This window comes from Lampris incognitus, chromosome 13 (genome assembly GCF_029633865.1).
Source record: "Lampris incognitus isolate fLamInc1 chromosome 13, fLamInc1.hap2, whole genome shotgun sequence".
In the NCBI taxonomy this organism is placed as follows: domain Eukaryota; kingdom Metazoa; phylum Chordata; class Actinopteri; order Lampriformes; family Lampridae; genus Lampris; species Lampris incognitus.
The window spans coordinates 43303142-43325680 of NC_079223.1; the positions used below are offsets into that span (position 1 = coordinate 43303142).

General features: G+C 50.5%; 1 protein-coding gene across 1 annotated transcript; it reads right to left on the minus strand.

Annotated features, from left to right (window-relative positions):
• Window positions 1-9650: 9650 nt before the first annotated feature.
• On the minus strand, window positions 9651-15574 carry got1 (glutamic-oxaloacetic transaminase 1, soluble). The gene is made up of 9 exons (XM_056291776.1): window positions 15377-15574; window positions 13585-13766; window positions 13325-13448; window positions 12809-12921; window positions 12571-12675; window positions 12298-12448; window positions 11749-11914; window positions 11420-11562; window positions 9651-11243 (listed from the first exon to the last, which is right to left on the minus strand). The coding sequence occupies exons 1-9, from the start codon at window positions 15483-15485 to the stop codon at window positions 11104-11106; spliced, it is 1233 nt and encodes a 410-aa protein (XP_056147751.1). The 5' UTR covers window positions 15486-15574; the 3' UTR covers window positions 9651-11103.
• Window positions 15575-22539: the final 6965 nt, after the last annotated feature.

A 22539-nucleotide genomic window follows, 5' to 3' on the forward strand; every position in this document is an offset into this window, starting at 1 on the left:
AAGACAGGCCAGATATGAAAGTGACGTGGCCACAGTAAGCAGTGGTGACGTCATTTCATTATTTTGTCAGACACCAAAGCCAGAAATAGATGTTCAATAAAAAGCAAGAGTGATTTGCAACAGTCATCTACTGCCACTAGTAGATGACTCGCCTTTCACTTGCTTTTGCAGATTTGCTGATGCCATTTTATTGTTGATCTTTTCCATTTAGAAATCACAGTCTCAAACTCCGAAACACCACAGGACTTATTGTTAACCTTGCAGTTTATATCTCATAGCACCATATTCATAGGCTAGTTAGTCCGCACACTGTCACCGACAAACCTCACACACACACACACACACACACACACACACACACACACACGCAGCACTGTGACATCCACCAATCATAATTGTTGGTGTCCCAAGGCTTAGAGGATTTCACAGACACCATCTGGCTTGTGCTGTCAGTGTGTGTGTGTGTGTGTGTGCGTGTCAGTGTGTGTGTGTGTGTGTGTGTGCGTGTGTGTGTGTGTGTGTGTGTGCTCGTGCTGTCAGTGTGTGTGTGTGTGTGCTCGTGCTGTCAGTGTGTGTGTGTGTGTGTGTGTGTGTGCTCGTGCTGTCAGTGTGTGTGTGTGTGTAAGTGCTCGTGCTGTCAGTGTGTGTATGCTCGTGCTGTCAGTGTGTGTGTGTGTGTGTGTGTGTGTGTGTGTGTGTGTGCTCGTGCTGTCAGTGTGTGCGTGTGTGTGTGTATGTGTGCGTGTGTGTGTGTATGTGTGTGTGCGTGTGTATGTGTGTGTGTGCGTGTCAGTGTGTGTGCGTGTGTGTGTATGTGTGTGTGTGTGCGTGTGTGCGTGCGTGTGTGTGTGTGTATTGGGTACATTTAGAATAAACTCACTCCACAGGCAGCTCAGCGGATGGTAAAGCGGTGGTCTCACCTGGTTCAGGGGGTCTCGGTACTCGGTGAACCTTGCTGGTCTTTAGCTGGATCTCAAACCTTCACACTTTGCACACGGTGGCGTATTATGAAACCCCTCAGTGCTCCCTTTAACGCTGCATCCTGGTCCATGGCACGGCCCTCTGCCTCCCTCTACAGGCAGAGAGACGAACAGCAGCTGATCTCCGGCCTTGTTTTTGGTCTGATCCCCTCTCCTCCGCAGGCAGTAAATCAGACAGCCAGAGGAGTCCAAACGACACCGTCTTCTTCCGCATGGACGAGATCCCCTACATCTGCGAGGACCGACCGGAGGGCCAGGGGGAGAACGGTAGGGAGACAACAATACATGTTAAGGGAAATTCCTCTAAACGTTTAAAGGCTAACCAGAGAAAAAGAAATGCTTTTCCTAAAAGTTGCAGGTTTTTGTTTTCTGCTGTTGATTTTGAGAATCAGCGAAGATGCGAGCTCGGATAGCTGAGAGGCAAATGAATGGACCGTCATGTTCCAATGCTAACGCTAAACAGTTAGCATCCTGAAAAGTCAAGTGAAGATGGTCTCACACACACACACACACACACACACACACTACTACTATTACTACTGTTGGCTGCTCCCGCTAGGGGGCGCCATAGCGGATCATCCGTTTCCATCTCTTCCTGTCTTCTGCATCTTCCTCTGCTACACCAGAAACCTGCATGTCCTCCCTCACCACATCCATAAACCTCCTCTTCGGCCTTCCTCTTCTCTTCTTCCCTGGCAGCTCCATATTCAGCATCCTTCTCCCAGTATACCCAGCATCTCTCCTCCACACATGTCCAAGCCATCTCAATCTTGCCTTGTCTCCGAACCGTCCAACCTGAGCTGTCCCTCTAATGTAATCGTTCCTAATCCTGTCCTTCTTCGTTACTCCCAGTGAATGGAAGTCTCGTGGAAGTCTTTCTTCTTTGTGATTCTTCTCCTTTTCTCGGCACCTGACTCGCGTGTATTGTAGCGAATTCGGGAGGCAGCTCGGGCCGCCGCATCCGGGACGCGAACCCGTGGCTCCTACACCGCAAGCGACCATGTTAACCAGTCGACTAAAGGTTCCGACCCGTTAGTCAAGGGCTAACGTATCTGCTTATCCATGCACGTTACACTACACCCCCCCTTCTTCGGGAAGCGCCTCCGCTTCTGACACCAATGTAGCGAATTCAGGGGGACAGTCAGAAAACCGTCGCCACAGCCGGGACAAGAACCCGTATCTCCCGCACCGCGGGAGACATCGCTAACCGTTCGACTAAGGGATTCGACCCAAGGGCGATTCTAGGATCAGAGCTTTTGGGGTGCTGAGGACCCAGAGTGCTGGCCCGCCAGGCAAGATAAATTTGGGGGGGGGGGAATCAAACCATTTTCGAAGCATGGGGGGGTGCTGTATTTTTGTTGTTAAAAATTGACGTTTAAACCATATACTGGATATGGTTTTGACATTTCTTCAGCTTATTAAACATGGACATACAGTAAAAAATAAAAAAAATCTCTTCAATTTTAGGGGTGCTAGGGTTCAATTTAGGGGTGCTGCAGCACCCCCCAAAATGGGCTAGAAACGCCTATGGTTCGACCTATTAGCCAATGGCTAACGTATCTACTTAGCCGTGCACGTTACAGTATGAACTCGGTCACGCTGTCGTACAGCCAACACCGTTTCCCTTTCTCCTCCTTCCTCGCAGCGACGTGGAGCACGCGCTACGTGATGACGCGGTATGGAAAAACCTGAATAATTTGTTAGATTTTGACATGTAACCTTGACTGTGCATAATGGAACCGACACACGGGAATTTAATTTTAGAAGCATGTTGGGTCAAGAACCGTCATAAGAAATATTATATATAGTGTAACGTACACAAATAAGTAAACACGTCAGCTTTAGTCGACTGGTTAACGTTGTCGCCCGCGGTGCGGGAGACACGGGTTCGCGTCCCGGCTGTGGCGACGGTTCCCGGGCAGCCCCCCCCCCCGAACTCGCTACAATATATACTTAGCACAAAAAGTAAGGAAATTTATGTTTGGTAGATTATTTCTTTGTTGTAACGATGCTTCTTGGCAATAAATCTTATACCGTTGGAAAGCCTGTTTATTTCCCTTTTAAATGGCGCCACATTGGTAAGGAACATGCATCTGCGGCATGAGCAGCAGAGCTGAGTATGTGGGTTGCGCCCATGAAAAACTTGCCAAATCTTCTCTGCCAATGCCAAATAGCTTGTTTTGCTGTTGCTATGGACTCTTGTTTTGAGCTTCGGGTACCCCAGCTGCTGACAATCAGCTGCCTGATATAAGATTTATTGCCAAGAAGCATTGTTACAACCAAGAAATAAGTTGTGCTAGGTTTATATATATATATATATATATATATATATATATATATATATATATATATATATATATATATATATATATATATATATATATATAAGAAAGCTGCAGGATTGCAGGGCCAAGCATGAGGCCCTGTGGGGTTGCACTCCACCCAGCCATGTGACGGTTCAGACTGTCAGCAGAAGAAGAGTGGGTTTAGGAGGAAAACACTAGTGAGCCATGGCTAGTTAATGTTCATGTACTTTTGCTGTCGAGCCATGCAGTACATTGATATGCTACTGATATCAGGACACGAGACTATAGATGGTCTGCCGTTGTGGTTCTGGTAATCTGGTGATGTAACACAAATGTCGTCATTCGCTGGTCTTAAAGGCTGCATGACGGTAAAGTCCTGAACTTATTCCACCGGTTTAGCTGCGTGAGATGAACAATGAATGTCTCCTCTGCTTATATCAACAGAGGATAATTTCTCATACATGTTGGGTGTATTTGAAAGCACCAACAGTCATCCACAAAATATACCGTCACATATCGAGGTAACCAGCCAGAGATATGGTGATGTTTGACGTTGTCAGCATCGCCCAACCCGAGTGTAGAATCCACCCCAGAACTCGGTGCGGTTTCGCGACATCTCCCTTCCTCCGTCATGCTATCTCTCTGCCTCACCTCTCTATCCTCTCTCCTCCAGACGTCCCCGTGGAGTCGGAGCCGTCCACCTCTCCCTTCATCAGCTCTCTCTCTCTGTCCAGCTCTGAAGAGACCATTGGGAAAAAACTGCTGCGTAAACTGAGTGAGTGATCCGTTTGGCATTTGGCGATAGCGTGAGCAGCACGCCCACCCGCTGTCGACCGTGCACACGGTCCTGCACCGGATGCTGCTGGATGCAGTTTAGCAACCCGTGCTTTGTTGTGCCCCCAGCAGCAGCCCACTTCTGCGGATGTCGTTGTCCGTAGAATCACATAAGCTATGACTCTCTTGGGGGCGTCCGGGTAGCGTAGCGGTCTATTCCGTTGCCTACCAACATGGGGATCACCGGTTCGAATCCCCGTGTTACCTCCGGCTTGGTCGGGCGTCCCTACAGACACAATTGGCCGTGTCTGTGGGTGGGAAGCCGGATGTGGGTATGTGTCCTGATCGCTGCACTAGCGCCTCCTCTGGTCGGTCGGGGCACGGAAGGGGAACTGGGGGGAATAGCATGATCCTCCCACGCGCTACGTCCCCCTGGTGAAACTCCTCACTGTCGGGTGAAAAGAAGCGGCTGGCGACTCCACGTGTATCGGAGGAGGCATGTGGTAGTCTGCAGCCCTCCCCGGATCGGCAGAGGGGGTGGAGCAGCAGACTACCGGGATGGCTTGGAAGAGTGGTGTAACTGGCCAAGTACAATTGGGGAGAAAAGGGGAGGGGGGATACTTAGCAAAGATATGTTGTAAGGTCACGTGCGGCGAATCGGACCTCTTCTGTGATGAGTTCACAGCACACGGGAAGGCTGCAAATGTGAGAAAAGCAGGAGATCCACAACTGAGACGGTGGTGTTAATCCTGGCAGCTGCAGTTTTAATGCTGCTTCCAGGCAGAACCGTTAACTCCTCTGAAAGTCTTTCATATGGTTTTGGATACATAAACGACTTCTGATCATCGTTTAAATTCTCCAAGGGGCAAATCAAGGGAGGGCAGAGGCTTAAAGGAGAATTCCGTTTTTGTTTTTTTTACAATCTGGGTCAAATTTCCATAGTTCTTGCCATCGTGCATATCAGTTACCATGTCATTTGACTCACTGGCCTCATGGTAGAGGTCTCTGGCAGACCACCGCTGGACTCAGATGTACAACAGAGTCGAATGGGGCAACTGAGCATGACGGTCAGACCTGTGTCAACAAGTCCAGTTTAACCCATATAACTGAACCACATATGTGGAAGTGAAAACAAACGTGCATGTTGAAAGTTACGTTCGGAAATGTCCGATAGTATCAATGGTGGATCACGTCGCTGAGCTACTTTCGGGTTCAGCTTGCAGGGATGAGCAGCCCGACCATAAACCACCGGGTCAGAGAAGTCACAGACAATGGGAAGTCATGTACCCAGTCTGAATGAGACACGAGGGTGGTTGTTGTTGTTGTTGTTGTTGTTGAAAGGACAGGTTAAGACTCACGTTCAGTTGCCCCATAAGACGGCATTGTAAAGCTGAGTCCAGCCATGGCCCTGTGTTCAAATGGCGATTTTCCATAGGAAGAACAACAGGAACTCCCAGGCTGGCGCGAACTCCAAGTGGAACCACCCTGTAGTCGGCCCTCTCGCGTGTCGTGTTTCCATAGCGATGTAGAAACCAATGGTTTCATGAGACCCCGCTGAACCTCGTCGATGGCGTAGTAAAGCCAACAAAGCCTGCACCTCCTCGTCTGTCCATTTTTCGGCTGATTTCTCCATTTCGCTTGATCGAACTTCTCCAGTGTTGCGCTTGCTGCCGCACAGGTTGGTTGCTGGCTTATAAACATGGCGCTTGTTGAACTTGCTTCCGACGTTCAGCCAATCAGCATCGAGACCCGCCCAGCAGGTTTTCAGGGCCGCTCAGAAGTACCTACCCCAGAGCAGGGACTACAGACGTTCCAGTGAAGGTCCCAGTAAGAGTTCCGGTCAGGGGTAGTTCCTCTAGAGCAGTGTTTCTCAACCCAGTCCTCAAGGAACCCCCTATCCTGCATATTTTCTTTGCAACCCTGAATAGGTACCTGTTTGTAGTTATTCAACCAATCAGCAATGAATTTTGTCAGATGTTGCACACCTTGCATAATTAAGTGCTGCGAGATGATTGGTCGAGTAAGTACAAGCAGGGCTACCTATGCAGGGTTACAATGAAAATCTGCAGGATAGGGATTCCTTGAGGACTGGGTTGAGAAACACTGCTGTAGTGGAAACACGAGCAACGCTGCCGGCCCCCTAAAAGGTTCGGGTAGTTCCGCTGGTGGAAAAGCGACTAAAATCTCCAAAATGAAGCTGGTGAGTAACACGATGGCACAACTCATATGTATCAAAACTACAAAATTAAGCCCCAGTTTGCAAAAACAAAACGAAACAAAACTAAACAAAAACATAACTTTCCTTTAACCACTAACCTATAACTCTGGAGTCTGTAGGGATTTGGGGATTTTTAGGACATTTGACGGGTTAAACCGCTTCGATGGTGTTTTAAGCCCCCAACGTACTCTTCCTGGCAGCGCTGCACGGAAGGCACTCCCCGCCCCCAACAGTTTCATCCAATCACAGCACTGGTTAGGGTTAGGGTTAGCGCCAGTGCTGTGATTGGCTGGAACTGTAGGGGGCGGGGAGAGCCTTCCATGCAGCGCTGCCTTGAAGAGTACGTTGGGGGCTTAAAACACCATCGAGCGTTAAACCGTCATCTTTCCAGGTGCAGGAGAGTCTCTCTAATAAATGGTCCCATCCCTCTTTCGCGGTCCACTTGAACGCCCTCTATGTGTCCTTACATCCAGGTAATAAGAAGAGGAAAAAGTCACAAGATGGAGGCAGGAGCTTGGAGGAGGGCACAGAGCAGTCGCTGGTGAAGAGCTAGCACAGCGCCACCGGGGAAGAGATCCGAGGTGCACAGAAGCACACACCCTCTTCCTCATATATCACTCACAGGGTATCTTCATCAGCAACCGACCCCCCCCCTCCCCACCCACGCAGACCAGGCTGTCCCAGGAGACTGAGCCCATCCTATCTGCTGTAGCTGCCGATGACTCTCAGGTCCCTACAAACAAACTTGCATCCCAGCTCGGCTAGCCCTGAACCTCTGCAGAGAATCCCATGAGGGACACGTCTAAGAGACGCGGTACTGAGACAGGTCTAGACGACATGGAGATGGATCCATCTAGCCTTACACTGGACTGCTTAAGACTTAATCGAGTCTCCGTATGGATCTAGGAGGCTTTTGCCGTTTGCTTTTAAACCCATCTCAAGCTCTCAAACAGCTCAGGACAAGGTGCATTAGATGATCCATGTCCATTATCATATAAATTATATTTAAGGATGGGGGGGGGTAATGTCTCACTTAACAGTTAATACAGTTATACTTTTACAATATGTCCTTAGATTACAAATACATTACCTGTCATCATTTCATCTCCACCCAGTCCAAGTCCTCAAAGTCAGAAGAGGAACCGAAGAGGACCCTCCAGCGTTATCTGAGCCAACGTCAGCTCTTTTCTAATGGGCCAGTCATCGAATACACTCTTATATAATCTCAGGGGGGTGGTTGTGACACGCTCCCGGTGTTGTCTGCACACAAAACTGTCTTTCTAAACCTTGCCACGCGGTTACACAACCGGTCGTCTGCCAACAGCGAACAGCTAACCAAACAAAACACAGCACAGCTTCACGTCTACGCGGAGCGTCTCAGGACTCTGAGAGCACGCCAAGAAGAAAGCCATAAAACGACTTACAACTTGAATAACCACCCGTGGGGTTGCCCACCCCGACCCCGACCCCCTTTCGAGGGCGCGCTACTACGCAGTGCTGAATATATCCGTGCCACAAAGGAGCGCAGTTTGTTGCCCGACTATCAAACTGAGGACTTTACCGGTTGTGACTGGTCGTCTGAAGACAGCAATATCAGTAGCCTTCAGGAATCGGTCATTTTAAACCTCAGCCATTTACTTGTAGCGCTTGAACTTTATTCTGCGTCGCATCGCCATGCGGACACGTGAGAGCTCGCGATCTCCAGTGTCTCGTGCTGTCTTCGGCATAGCTTCTCTACACACGTGACTTGCGTTAGACGCGTGTCCGAGGCCATTTTACAACCCCGAACTTCACAGATGTCCGCTCCACGGACCACTCGGTGCTGTTGTCCCCATCCACCCTTCACCCGCCCTGTTGCTCACGAACAGTGCGTTGCGCTCGGATCGATCCCAGCGCGTTCGATGGCGTCACGTCAAACAGCCATGGCGGCCATTCATGTAGCTCGGCGGAGTTCGTTTCCTACGAGCGTGACGTCATCGGAGCCATAGACGCCAACTACCGATAAGCTAGGTACTAAAACTCTGTAGGGCTGCGAGGACGAACGGAGAACCAAAGCGGGGGGGGGGGTTCAGGGACTTGAAGGTGACCCGTGCATGTCCGCTTAAACCGCTTTTAACATAGAATAGCCTCCTTTTAGAAAGCTGTGCTCTTATAGGTCTGCATGCTCAAGACGGCGGTGTGCATGGATAGGCTGGCCTGAACTGCCAATCTGCCGATTTGTGTCCCCAAAAACGGCGAAGGGAGTAAAACGAGTCCGTCTCGGTCCAGTTGGGCCACATCCGCCCGGAAGAAGAGACTCCGATATCTGACGTCAGCCAACCCTATTTAACGTCTGTACAAAATAGTGTAGGATGACAGACCATAACGAACAAGTGCAATGTCGTCGACAAGGACCTTTGTGGTAGATTCCTAATAGAGTTTTCTTATTGCTAGATTATTTCGGGGAAATAGCGGGGGACGAGGGTGGGTGGGTGGGGGGGGGGAGGGGCGTATAATGTAGTCTGGAGGGAGATTTGTGAGCCATTTATTGTGCACTGGTCCACTTGCTGCAATAATGACGTGTTATATACTAGGCTGTTCAGGGTTCAGGTTGGAGTAGGGTCGTCGTCGTTGTGCAATACTGGCAGCCAGCCTCGCTCAACAGAGAGAGCGAGAGAGATACGAAACGACACGAGGGAGTCGAAGTGACGCACGCTGACGTCAAGCCACTGCACTGCCTCTCTTCACACGCACGCACACGCACGCACGCACACACCAGGTTGCTTGGGGGGTCACTCGGTGATTCAATCCGTTCCGCCCGGTGAGGCCCTGGAAGCACAATGGACACTGCACCGCTAAGCGGTCCACACTGATCCGGTGTGTGAATGCACTGAATACACAGCAGGAAACCTTTTCCCCCCAAGCGACGGACGACTCTGAGAAAGGTGCTCTCGTGTGAATAAAAGGCCATGTTCAGGAGCAGGGTATTTAGTTTTTATATTTGTACGGATCCGCCACGATGCGGATGGCCTAGGAAATGCTGACGACAAGAGTTTTTTGTAAATCTCAGATGATTATATATAGGTTACGATTTAAATATGCCAAGAAACAGATTCTATCTTCTAGGTGCAGGATGTGAACCCCTAAATAAAGGCGTTGGAAGTACTGTGTGTTCTGTGTGCTTTTGTTCCTGCTGCGAGCGGTGATATTTTCATCTAGCCGGTTTATTTTATTTTTGTGTGTGTGTGTGTGAATTTACATCTTACGTGTCATTAAACTCTTTAAGATCGCCCACTAGCATTTTGATATTGTTTTGTTGTTGTTGTACAGCCATAGGCAATCACAACACCCAGAAGCTGGCCTGGAATGAATGACAACCGAGCAAAATCTCTTTCTACACATTTATTTGTGAGCAGTTGTTTCACATTAGATCGCCACGTGTGAGGACATTCCACATATTTGTTCCGTGTTTGTTGCATCGCATGACTTGTGTCTGCAGGTGTACTGTGTGCGCGCCACTGAGACACACGGGTTGATCAGTAGTGTTTGTGTCGCTGAGATGGGTTGTGCGTAATAGTGCAATAGTGCCGTTAACACACAGCTGTTGTGCAAACTGAACAGCCGCTGGGCAGACTCCTGACAGGCTCGCCACGGCAGCAGCCTACGGACAATTAATAGGCAGCGACGGCATTAACATGCGACATTAACACACCTTTACACACCGGAATATCACCGAGGCAGTACTGCCGGGGCTGATCCCAAACACAGCCACTGGGCCGCGGACCATTCCGGTGTGAAATATCCCATGCCGAGCCTCACTGCGTGTGCGGCGAGATTACTCACGATTCGTGACTCTTGTGAAAAGAGTTTTCTCTCCCGTCTGCACTCGCTGAACTCGAGCCCGAGCCACCGAGGCTTACAGAGCAGCCGCCCGAGGACGGCGCGCCACAAATCCAGATCAAAACTGAGGTACACGGTAGAAACGCCCTGTAGTCCCCCTGCGGCTGAAACAGTTTGTCACTAACAAATTACATAATTCATCTCTGAAGACATTTTAATTTCAACATGCTATTTACCTCTCCCATGGCAACCAACGATGGTTAGTCACGCCTTCATCACGTAAGTCTCTTCAAGTCAGAGGTGGTAGACAGATACCCGTTTTCAGTGAAACTGAATTGATCAGTTAATTCATCTCATTCATAAAATGATATACAGTCACTTGGTCTCATTAGAAATTAACATTGTTTTTAAACTCTCGTCGACAACTCTGAAATCATATGCAGCTGCTGAAGTATCTAAGTAAGTAATGGAAGTACACTAGGAAACTGTAAATGTGCTTTTAACATGGGGAATCAACAAGGATGGCTCACGTCAATACATCTTTAAACACTGGAATATCACTGAGGCAGTACCGCCAGAGCCGATCCTACAACAGCCACTGGTCCGCGTACCATTCTGGTGTGAAATATCGCATGCCGAGCCCCACATAATGCCCACCAATGAAATGCAACATACGATTAAAGAAGGTAAACACTGGAGGAAGTAAACCGACCTCTTCACATGGGGAGAAACTGTACAGAAACAAATTATAAACGCGAGCACACGAACAGTTCGGCCATCTTGTGTGTTACTCACAGGGTTGAAATGGAATGATCTACAGAAAGTAATGCCACTGAACCAGCGGAATTTAGTGTGTGGTAAATTGGGTCTGCAGGACGAGGGATAACGGGGCAGTATGTTTATGTTTGTGCAGGTGAGACTACATGCTTGGTCCGATGAACCCTCCGTCTCTGGGGGAAGGGTGGGGCATGGGTAAGTGCTAAGGAGTTCTGGGTAATACAGTCTTCTACTGGACCTTGGTGACAGTCTCATGGATGGAGTCAGCCACGTAGTCGATGTTCTTGGTAGTCAGACCACACATGTTGATTCGGCCACTGGCCATTAGGTAGATGTGTTTCTCTTTCACCATATACTCCACTTGTTTGGCTGCAGAAGAGATGGGAAGACAAAGACAGATCGGAGGTCAGTTCTTGTCATAATTCACTGATCCACACTGGGAAGTGGTGTCTGCATGCATGCTCTTTCTGTGAACAGTGTGTTTGTGTGTGTGTGTGTATACTCCGAGTGACCGCCGGTGGTGATGATGGTGTGTATATACTCACGGTTGAGGCCAGTGAAGCTGAACATGCCAATCTGATGCGTGATGTGGTCCCAGGTCCCTGGTGTACCTAAAGCCTTCAGCTTAGCCTTCAGCTGAGCTCTCATCAACAGAACTCTGTCTGCCATGGTCTTCACATTGTCCTTCCTGGAGCGAGGAGAGACAGAGAGCATCAGACTGAGAAAGCCATCAGCATTGCCATTACTGAGGAAACAGTAAAGAACACTTAAAAGTGATCCAACATCTGGATTGACACACACACAAAAAACAAAACAGATTGTTTCTGTTTGTGCAGCTCTGGTTTGTTCTTTATGCATCAATTACTGAGCTCACCACTCAGCAAATAGCTCTGGTGTGTTGAGTGTAATCGCCACCAAGCGGGCTCCCTGAGACGGCGGGTTGGACCAAGTGGTTCGAACTATCTTCTCCATCTGGGACAGAACCCGCTTCAGGTTGTCGGCATCCCGAGCCACAATGGTCAGGTTACCCACGCGCTCATCTGACGGGGAAACACACATTTTCACTCATCTATGACAGCTGATGGTGGGTTGTCTTTTACAGGTTGGTTATCAGCAGCTTTCATGCTAGCTTCCAGATCAGAGCATTTTAAATAATCTGCCTGCTTTCAGTTATGGCTAGAGTGAACTATAGAAAAACCAAAAACCACTATTTGTGAATTTCTTCCTATACAAGTCCATCTCCATTTATTTGTATATAACTGAGCCTCCTGTCATGAAATTGATGAACGGTTGTTGCTTTGAGCCAGACTACATCACAGTGCAATGTGCAAATATTTCAGTTATGTAAACAATGTTCTCGAGAGAACTTCAATCTATTTTTGGTGCTAGAGGTTGTTAGTGAATGGACCTGTGGGTCACTTACTATATAGGCCGAAGTTCTTGGAAAATGACTGGGCGCAGAACATCTCAAAGCCCATGGAGACAAAGTAGCGTACAGCCCAGGCATCTTTATCGAGACTGCCGGAGGCAAATCCCTGGTAGGCTGAGTCAAAGAAGACAAACAGACTCCGCCTCTGGAAGAGAGGAAGAAACAACCCTCACTGGAAAAAGCAGTAAGCAAAACCCTTGTTTGCCAAATTGCTGCTTCCGCTGATGAAGGTAGCAGGGAAAATAAGTGTGTGCATGGGACCCTTACCATCATAACCTCAGCAATCTGCTTCCATTGCTTTTGAGTGGGGTCTGTGCCAGTAGGATTGTGAGCACAGGCATGCAAAACAAAGATGGAATGTTCTGGACAACTCTGACAACAAAAAGAAAAGAAAAGAGAAGGCAAGAAGACAAAAGAGAAACAGAGTTATGTGAACTCCTGATACAGAAAACTTATTATACACCTTACTGGTGACACACTCACTGCCAGGAGCTTCATCTCTCACCTCCAGGTCACCAAGGAAACCATTCAGATCCAAGCCCCTCTTTTCAGCATCCCAATATTTGTATGGACGGACATCCTCAAAGCCCGCATTGGCAAAAACAGCATTATGATTCTCTGAAAAGGGCAAAAAAAGATGTTGCTTGTTTTAGACACCAAGATTTATTTTTGTATATAAAGGTGAAGCAGGTGATTATTCAAACAACACAAATCTGGAAGACTTTCTGAATGCTTATGACAGTGAAATTCAACCATATGCCACGGAAGGCCATGTTTATGCAAGTTTTCTTCCTAACCCAACATCACACCAGATGATTTCCCTGAATAACACACCTTCAAACAGACAGAGGAAGCCTAATCAGTGAAATCAGCTCTGAACACAATACGTCAATACAGGCAAGTTAATAGAACACTCTACTGACAGCATACCCTTGCGAGCAAGGATTCGAAGTCCAAAGTCAATATTAGTACCACTCTGTGATACTCCATAGATTGTGTGTGTGTGTGTGTGTGTGTGTACCCCAGGTAGGCGCGGACACGTAGACAGGAGTCTTGGTATTGTTGTTTCCATTGTAGAAACGCCTGAGGAACTCTGCCCCCATCTTCAGAGCTCCTGTACCCCCCAGACATTGGACAGCACCCACCTGAGCGAAAAAAAATTAAATAAAATGTATGTTCAAGACAGGCTGGAGTTCTGGTCGACAGAGTCTGAGTATATATATATCTCTTTTAACTGTGGCCTTATTACTGCCCAGCCCAACTTGTGTTCTCTGTCCTCACCCTGTTCTCCTGGATGGCCGGGCTGTCCTCTCCCAGGGCGATCTTGGAGGCAGACGATCTGAACTCGGGCAGTCCCAGGATGGGCAGGTACTCGTGGTTCAGCCTGTCATCGTGCACAATGAGCTTTTCAACCTTCTTAACAACAGGCAGAACCCATGGCCGGCCCTCATCCGTCCTGTAAGCTAGAGGAGGAAAGAAATAGGCTGAAACTGATATCACATGATGACGTAAGGGGCTAAGGAAAGTCACTAAAATAAGTCTGGCCTTACTGCTTTCCAATTAGTTCTGACCAACTGTGAACATTAAACATGCTGCTCAAAACAACTGCAGATTGTAATGTGCTTATTTCCTTAAATGGTGATGAAACAATGACGGCTACAGCTTCGATTGAGCTGGGTGCAACACAGCCCGTTGCTTCAACCATCGAGTTCTTCACCTGGACCATAGAACAGGAGCGCTGACCGAAGTTTGCCTTCCTCATCACAGTGAGGTTTATACAGTGGTCATGTAGACTGGTCGGAAGCGATCCCGAAGGATAATAAACTTTAGTATATTTGATACCTTTGAAAACAGTCAAAAACACGCTGAATCGGAAAAAACCCCATTAAAGATGAAAAAGGTCTCTTCGGCCATCTCCCCACCACCACATGAAAAAAGCTTTTATATTCACCTTTTAGGCTTCAGGAAAGAGGCGTGCATCTTGCATTACAACTCACTGACCATCATCATGTAAGCTAAGGAGCCAAAAATCAGTCCACTCTCTTGAAAAAAAAAAACAGCCCTAATTATTAGTAAGATCAAACTACAAAACTCAAATTGTAGTGAAAGGAAGCTTTGCTATGCCGCAAGAGGTTTGGATGTGCAACACTGGACTTAGTACGATTACGTTACACACTGCACTATCTAGCTGCCCAGAGGCCAAAAGCAATTTGTTTTGTTGTGCGTGCCTTGTCATAGAAAGGGGATTACGAGGCCTTGGCCTCCTGCGCTAATCAGGTAGCCTTGTCCTTCCCCAGCAGCACTTAAAATACTGTCATGACAGGGTAGTAATCTTCCTTCCGTCGAAAACGGCAGCGCTCCTTTGCACTACAGGTTGCATCAAATAGGGACACCCAAACCTTATTTCGGGTGGTCAGAATGACCGCTACTTTGTGAACAAGAGAAGTCTTATTTGCTTTTCTAATGGGGGAATTTAAAGGGTACCTCCACACAGTAGTGGGGTCGTGTAGCCTGGAGGGATGCTGGTTAATGCAGTAGGCTCCCTGCTGCTTTGACACATTGCACACATTGTGTAACGGTACCTCTGCATTGTTAATAAAGCAGCAGCTATCAGATGACTACGGGCTAGGATGTAAACTAACGTGGACAGCGAGACCTCCAGACACCGCTGATCAGTGGGCTGAGATGAAACTGATAAAACGACGGGTCGCCTGGTGCGGCAACAGCCTGTTTGCACAACCAGCAGGCTTTGCAGAAGCCACGTGAATTCGTTATGAACCAGTGTCCAGCAGGGGGGACATGGCCTGGGCATGTCTCGCAACTGCATGGGATTAACTACTCTTGGACAGCATCTGAGTCAACGGGCCCTGCTATGTCCCCCCGAAACGACGCACCCCTGAAGGGTCAAATCCGCCAGTAAGTGACGGTCCATCCACCTTGACGGGTCCCTCCCAGCCCCGCTCCGCGCGCACGCCTCGAGCGAGGGCGAGACGCGGCTCGGCGTTGCTGAACTAGCAAAAACGCTATCGCGTCGCAGTGAGTTAACGGTTAGCTTTAGCATTAGCTCACTCACCTCCCACCCCGAGGTTCACTTTGTTGGGGTCTTGGTCGTTGTTGAAGTCCTGCGTTAATTTAAAGACAGCCACCGGGGCTGCCAGGGGGACCTCGCCGAACACCGACATCGCGTTTAGCGGGGAGGGGGGAGACGCGGACACAGCGACCCGACCGAGATGCCGGCTGAGAAGAACTGCTGTCAGTCACCTTCACCCGCGCTTGGGGGCGGGGCCGACTGGGCGACTGGGCGTCGACTGATCCACCAATGGGAGTCGAGAACGGCCGGCTGAACCAATCGCAGCGGAGATGCCGGCGCTCTTAACCCGGAGGCGGATCAAAGGTGTGTTTTTTTTTATGATCGTGATTATAGGAGCGCTGTCCGGGATCCTCCTGAGAGGCGTTTTCCGAGTTGGACCGAGGACCCGGTCATTGATCCCAAATCCAGTTCAAACCCCATCCGACCATCCGTTATCCGAACCGCTTATCCTGCTCTCAGGGTCGCTGGAGGCTATCCCGGCAGCCATTGAGCGACAGACGGGGAGACACCCTGGACAGGCCGCCAGGCCAACACGCGCACACACACGCGCACACACACACTTAGGAGCAATTTAGTATGGCCGAGTCACCTGACCTCCATGTCTTTGCACTGTGGGAGGAAACCCACGCAGACCCGGGGAGAACATTAGGCATCAAGTCAACCTCAAAAAAAAGAAGCTAAGAAATAGGACATAACAGATTAAGTTGAAAAATTTATATAAAAACTAACAAAAAATATAAAATGACAGTATTTGCAGCTCGTCTCTCCTCGACCCAGACTCGCCACATCAGCAACTCGTTCAAGAGACCTGATGTACAGAACGGAATCAGAATAGAGAAATAATTACATATAAGCGGGCTACTGAAAGTATCATCGTCAAGTATTTGAAAATTGTTCCATTTTTGTTACTTGTCAATCTGATAAATTGTATCAAGTTTGTGTCATATTTCTGTCGAACCCTCGCGCAGCTTTGTGGGGGCTTTTTTTTGTTTACTCAAAGGGTCAAAGTGCAAGAACACACCAGAGGTTATACTGCTGACCTCTAGGACGACTGTCGCATTTCTCTGCCGTTGCGTGGAAAGGGGGCGGGGCTCAACAAAGAGTTTAGCAATAAACGTTTACTCCACTAGATGGCGGTGTAACCCTGTGACGTCCACGCTGCAAGCCCGGTTACCCACTTCCCCTGCGATTTACGAGAGACGACCGTCATTTATTTGGTTTCCTGAGCTCGGCATTCCCTTTCTTGTCCTTTAAGATTGAACTGTAAACATATGAGACAAACAGACACGGTTTTTTTCCTTGTATTGCCACATTTTGCAAGTCCTGTTTGAGACGCAAGGCCATATACCTCACATCCTAAATGTCAATTTGAACCCTATCTAAACAGACAGGTATTATGTCCGACATTAGCCCAGTAAGTGTGTGTACGAAAGGTGTAAATGAATATATGGAAGGATCTTCATCTGTCCTGTCCTGAGGGCCTGGGTTGAGCTTTAGCGTATAAACACACTGGATCCAAGGCACTCTCCCCGCAGCTGTCTGCAGCAACTGAAGTGGTTGATAAATGAAGGCCACTCCAGTCTGCTTTCCCCCCTCCCAGAACCAGGACTTCTTAGGAACGGTTTTCAGCTCCACTGGAGATAAGAACCCAAGTTTAATGCCCCAGCACTTTCTCTTAACCTTTCAATCTGGTCAGGGTTTTTTTTGCTGTTGTTTGTTTGTTTTTTTTTTCTTCTTCTGTGTGTGTAAATCATATTCTATCCCAGAAATGAACAAAGCACATTTTCACTTTCCCCCCCTTCTTCCAGATGTTCCTCGCCTGTCTGATAGCTAGTACCACCCCCATTTGTGTGCCCCCCCCCTCCCTTCACCTTGACAGTAGATGTTTTCATTCTTTCCAACCAGGTGAGGGTGTCTCATGTGTTAGACATCACTGTCAGCCCTGCAATTATGGGATTTGAGCTTCTGGAACAAGGCTTGGGGGCCCAGGGCAGGGTTCGGTTGTGTATGTACTGGGGAGGCCTCGGGGGCCGCGGTCTAGGCTGTGATGAGGAGTGCGAGTCAGAAGAGGAACTGACAGCAGTGGCCTCTGGCAAGACCCTACCCACGGGGAGAGTGTGTCACAACCAGATCAATGAGTTAGTTAGCCAAATATCCGAGGCAACTTCTCTTCGTTTACCTGACACTGAAATGTGAAACATTTGTTTTGGCTTCTGACAGCGTGATGCGGCCGTGACGAGAGAGAGAGAGCGAGCGAGAGAGAGGGTGGGGGGGGGGGGTGGGAGGAGGAGGAGGAAGAAGAGTGGGGCCAACAAAGTGTCTTTTATCTTGCTGTTTTCATTTTGCATGCAGGTTATCATCGATCCTGTAGGACGTTGACACCGAAAACACACAAAGGCATGCTCGCAGACACAAGACGGTCGCATTCCGGCGGCGGTAGCGCTGAAACACAAACAGGAGCGCGTGTGCGCACGCACCGTTTCCACATTCCAGAGGAGACCTCGCGGCGTTGCTCACATGTCGCCGTGCCCTCCCCCCCCTCCCCCCTCCGTCTGTGGGTCAGGGAGCTTTGGTGAGTGACCACCTTTTCAACTCCCCGCCTTGTTTGTTTTCCGAAGACAGCGTCATCAATTCTCTAACAAGGGGCTAGACACAGCAACAACAAAAGGGGCGAGAGAGGGTGGGGTGGGGGGAGAGGGGGGGGGGACCTCCCTGCTTCTCCCTCCGTGTCGTCCATTGACTGATGGAGCGTGCATGCAGCAACAGACCTGGGCGCTTTTGTGTAACCTTGATATTTGTCTGGCCGCCTTTCTGGTGCGTCTACTTGTTGCGCAACGTGCAGCCGCGCGTGCGTCCCGTGCACAAATGGGAAACGTTATCTCTCTCGTTTTCTTTTTTTTTTTTTTTTTTGCACGTGCAGCTGATCCCTCGTTAAGTCTCGGCACTAATTGCAGCGTCTGTGAGGGGAGAGGCCCGAAAGTGGAGGGGTCAAGCGACGATACGAGCGGCCTTGTCCCAGGAGGCCGACTTCAGATCTCCTGCCGCTCCTCCCCGCGGGCTCTTCGGCGCGCTGCTGGCAATCCGAATGAACACTCAAGAAACATTTACATAGCTAGCCGGTGCGTAATGGTGACGTTTTCATTTTGTTTAATTTCCCCGTCGCTACAAACACCCGGGAAGGCTGCGTTGGGGCGGCTGATGAATCAAAACGGTGCTTCGTGTCAATAAACGGTGGAATCGATCGTAGGGACGATTGCGGCCTTGGCTGGCGATCGCGCGATTAGCTTAGCATTCCTGGCCCTACCGGGCCTTATAAAGTGTTTTCTCCAAAAAAGAAATGCCCCCCCCTCCCCCCCCCCCCGCTCGCTATCCTCTCAGTGACACTCGGCCTCTCTGCCGATGGGATGAAATGGGTGGGACCAGCAACGCGAGGCCCACAATGCGCCATTCTGCCTGATTGATGTGCTGCGCCGGCCAGCTCTGGACTTCCAGGGCCCTCGGCTTTATACAGACGTGCATGCTGGGGAAACAAAGAGAGGAAGTCGGAGACTCATGTCTCAAATGTTCACCCTGGCCTGTTCACATTATGTCCCCGTGAGCGGCGAAAACAAACCCCGCCAAACGAGATGGGTAACGGGGGAGGGGGGGGAGCGTGCTCCATCTGATGTGCGGAGGTGAACGTCTGCTCACGCGGGAGGTGCTGCGCCGCTCCTGACGGTCTCGTCCTCGTGTCCCCGCGGGGTTCAGTCGCTCGCTCGGCCGCGAGGGCCCTCGCAGGCCGTCGGAGGCCGGGATCCCGGATTGTTTGTGTCGGAGGGACGGGGTCTGGTCCGGGCCCCGGCCCCGCCCCTCCCCCGCCCCCGCCCCCGCCGCGCTGCCACGCCGCCCGTAAGCGGCGGCAACGGCGACCCACTCGTCAACGTCAGGCGCCGGGCGTGCGGGTCCGTTCCCCCAGAGATCAATCCAGAAGGATAAAAGTATCACTGCTGAATGAAAAGAGAACCATGAGGCATTTCTCCGACTTATTATTTACAGAAGGGGGAGATTAATGGGCAGGAGGACGGAATTTTACCAAAACAGTGTCACTTTGATTAAGTCGCCACTCCAGTTGCCAAAGGAGATACCAGTATTTTCTCAAAAAGGATGTTTACATCACGAGCCCCAGGATGCATGTATTACAGCAACATTGTCTTTTCCCAGGAGAACCGTCGTATTAGACGAGCCCCCCCCTCCCCCCTCCCCAGCCCCAGCCCCCCCCGTCCCCCCCGATGGTCCTGCACGCCACTGACGAGCTGAACTCGACGGATCGTCTCCACGACCTCGCACAACAATTACAGGCCGCTCTGAGGCGCACACGCCCACACTCCATCACACACACACACGCACACACACGCACACACACGCACACACTCCATCACACGCACACACGCACACCGAAGAGCCACCATCCCTCGCTCGGTATCTTTATCTACATGACCTGTGCGGCAGCAGGGAGGATAAGCATATTTAGGTTACTTGTTTCCTCCCAAAACTACATTCCCAAAGCCGTAGATCACACACATTACACCCCCCCCCACCCCACCCCACCCCACCCCACCCCCCGTTACCGCTCATACTATATACAAACACACACCTGCCGGAGCAAGGCCGTCTGGGAGGGAATTACAGCCGGCTAATTTACGAGACCCAAGGGAGGGCAGGGGGCAAAGGACCCAGACTGGCCTGACCTCACTTCCTCCTCTCACGGGCTCGAAGTCACAAGAAAACCTCGTCGATACACACACACACACACACACACCGAGGGCCTTGGCCTCCACGCACACACCCCGGCCCGACACTCGGGTGTTTCACACACACTTCCCCGTTTACGGCGTCTTATCACGCCACGGTTAACACCACGAGCCCCGGGGGAGGGCTCCCGCACGCCGGCCTGGCGTTAAGTGAGACCCACCGCCGGGCACCGTCTGGCCAATTTTTTTCGGAGACCGAAACGTCAAATAGTTGAAAGCGCGAGGAGTTGTGTCAAAAATGTGGCCCCCGGGGCTCTCGCTCCGGTCTCCTCATTTCCTCCAGAGAGAAGGAGCTGTCATCCGTCACTCGGGCCCAGGCAGGGGCACAATAGCATAAGCGGAGTCCCGGCTACTGACACCCTCGCATGGGCTGCTGATAAGACTTACCTTCCGGGAACCTGAAAGAACTGAGCCTTTACCCCCACACACACACACACGCACACACGCGCACACACACACACACACACACGCACGCACACACACACACAGAGTTTGGGCCTTTTCCATTTCTACGGATGACCACCGAACAAAGGAGAGAAAGAGTGCGTTATGATAACGACGATGTAGTACCTTGAAGTGCGACTTGAAGATCACTATTTGAGTCAAGTTTTGTTCAAGTCAAGCTTCCTTATTGTGGCAAATAAGATCACACACACACACACACACACACACAAGCACACCTTCTGGGCTGCACATAGGGAATCATAAATGACTCGGAGCCACCTTCCCGGGGTAGACCAGGAGGGATTCATCGGACGAGCAGTACCAATTCCAATCAAAACTCCAGATCTTTATTGGGATTTATCAGTAAATTCACTCCTATTAGCCGCGTGGTTAAGTGTCTCCGATTATGTCCTGATCTATGTCCCGTTAAACCCTCTTGTCTCTTTTGATGTGGAACAAAGTATCTAAAATGCATGCACGCACGCATGCACGCCCTGCATGCATGCATGCAGGGCGTGCATGCATGGCGTGCATGCGTGCATGCTGCGTCACACTCTTGCAGGACTTGATACTAAGAAGGTCTACGCTCTAGTGGAAGACAGTTGTGCAGAAGCACCCCCCGCTGGACGTGTCTCCTGCAACGATGTTTTGATGGACGTGTCTCCTGCAACGATGTTTTGATGGACGTGTCTCCTGCAACGATGTTTTGACTTGTCCCACCTTTCCTAATGGACGACAGCGGCTAGACTTGGTTTGTTCCTCGTAGCTCCTCTTAGCTAGCTAAGAGGAGCTACGAGGAACTAGGTCCTCGCTGGAAGGCCATATAAGTGCTCATCCACCCCCTTAGAAGTCCAGTCAGAAGTCGCCGCTCTGCTCCTCGCGTTGGCAACCCGCTGAGGGCGGCGGGAGGAACAACACGCCGCCGTAACAAACGAGCGCCCGGGGCAGAACCGAACCGTCGCTCGCCCGAAGCCCAAACACAAGCACGCGCTTTGCTAACGCACACGGTCCATCCAGAAGACACAGAGGATGTTGACACTTTCTCTACACCGACTTTTACCACTGTCACAAAACCAACGGGGCACCTGCCATTCCCAGCGCCCCGGCTAGCGAGGAGGAGGGGGGGGGAGCCCTAATTATAGAGTCATTACCAGCCGTCAGGCCTCCTGGATGTGTTTAGGAATCTGCTGCCTTTGGAAGGACTCAGCCCTCCGTCTCCGACGTATCACCCATGGAAATATACACCTGTCACTCCGCGGCGAGGAGGGTGCTTGGACAGGTTAGTCTGCCAGAGGAGACGCGGGCGAGAACAAACACGTTCAGCGCCGCCTGGCAAGCCACCGGCAGCGGAGAAGGCAGCAGAAAGCGGATTAGGAGGAGTGGTCAGCGTGCCGCGGGCCTCCGCGGGCTCCAGCGCGAGGTGTAAATATGTATTTTGGCCCACCGACTCGGCCCTTAAGGCGGGTATCGTTCGTCCCGCGTTGCGGATGAATAAATCAAAAGGAAACGAGACTCTCCAACACTTTGAAAACTGTACACGACTCACATTCTCGATGTTCCCTTAGCAGTCCATTGCGGCCTTTGTCTGGAGTTGACCTAGCTTCCCCCCCCCTCCACCCCACCCCCCCCCCCCCCCCTTTCTGATGAAGACCGAAATGGGGATGATGTATTGGGAGAGCCGCATTCAAGCTCGACCAGCGCCCGACGCTCTTTCAAGGGCTGGGTTTTTTTTTGTTGCAGAGCCCGGAAACAGGTTCTTCCGCTCCGTAAACAGGGGTGGTGGGTTTGGCCGCGTTCAGGCTGCCGGTGGCACGCGAAGATTCCCCCGGTGACGGCCCGTCAGAGGACCGAGCACTGACGCAGAGGCCGAGCGCTCGCGCGCCTCCGTACGCACATCTGCTGGAGTCCCGC

Coding starts and splice junctions, on each gene's coding strand:
- got1 (XM_056291776.1), bottom strand. CDS start 15,485: ATGTCGGTGTTCGGCGAGGTCCCCCTGGCAGCCCCGGTGGCTGTCTTT. Junction 12,922..13,324: donor CGTGTCCGCGCCTACCTGGG/GTACACACACAC, acceptor TGCCCTTTTCAG/AGAATCATAATGCTGTTTTT. Junction 12,676..12,808: donor GTTTCCTTGGTGACCTGGAG/GTGAGAGATGAA, acceptor TTTTGTTGTCAG/AGTTGTCCAGAACATTCCAT.